Source organism: Octopus bimaculoides, unplaced genomic scaffold, assembly GCF_001194135.2.
Source record: "Octopus bimaculoides isolate UCB-OBI-ISO-001 unplaced genomic scaffold, ASM119413v2 Scaffold_20565, whole genome shotgun sequence".
In the NCBI taxonomy this organism is placed as follows: domain Eukaryota; kingdom Metazoa; phylum Mollusca; class Cephalopoda; order Octopoda; family Octopodidae; genus Octopus; species Octopus bimaculoides.
In genome coordinates, this window is record NW_026331019.1 from 151 (window position 1) to 821 (window position 671).

At 33.4% G+C, this 671-nt stretch overlaps 1 protein-coding gene across 2 annotated transcripts in view; it reads right to left on the minus strand.

Annotated features, from left to right (window-relative positions):
• LOC106870832 (protein C19orf12 homolog) overlaps window positions 1-671 on the minus strand; it is a 2,308-nt gene that overhangs the window by 123 nt on the left and 1,514 nt on the right. The window contains exon 2 of one of the 2 annotated variants that reach the window (XR_008267113.1): window positions 20-466. Coding sequence is in view for 1 of the 2 variants with exons in the window: in XM_014917056.2 (XP_014772542.1) it covers window positions 210-466 (257 nt within the window). In the remaining variant the exon portion in view is untranslated. Of the gene's footprint in view, window positions 1-6; window positions 467-671 lie in introns of those variants that run through there. The other variant, XM_014917056.2, reaches the window with a different exon arrangement.

Here is a 671-nt window from a genome sequence, read left to right on the forward strand (position 1 = left end):
TTGAAGAGGCATAAATGACCTTGAAATGCATAACCTTTCAGGGATCATATTTAGAATAGTTAAACCTTTGCATATGTTCAGTTTTTCAAATATTTCAAAAATAGGCCATTATTTACCAAACAAACTAATAGATAGAATTCTTAGAAAAAAATTATGTTGTTTCAAAATGTTATTTTAATATATCAAGAGATTTTGTAAGTAATCATACATTATTTGTTTAAAGTCATTTGAAGGTCATCTGTGAAAAATGATTTCAAGCCCTCCACAACATTTTTGTAGAGATGTTGATCTGATCTAATGTAGCTCAAGAGCTGCGGAGAAGCTGATATACCAATGTGTTTTAAGATATCCTTCATCTTTTTGCACAGTAATCGTTTTTTATCTTCAGGAAGTTCATGAAGGATTTCTGAAGCAGATTTAAAATTACCAGATACTCCATAAGCTACAAGTCCCCCAGCTGTACCACCTAAAAAGAGCAAATAAATACAATTATTGAGTAGATATTCTTTGTTGAATATCTTCATGTTAAAGCAAAGTTTCAGGGACATATAAATATTTCTTTATTATATGAAACCATTGAGATCGTTTCCAGTGCCGCTGGACTGACTCCTGTGCAGGTGCCACATAAAATACACCATTTCGAGCGTGGCCGTCGCCAGTACCGCCTGACT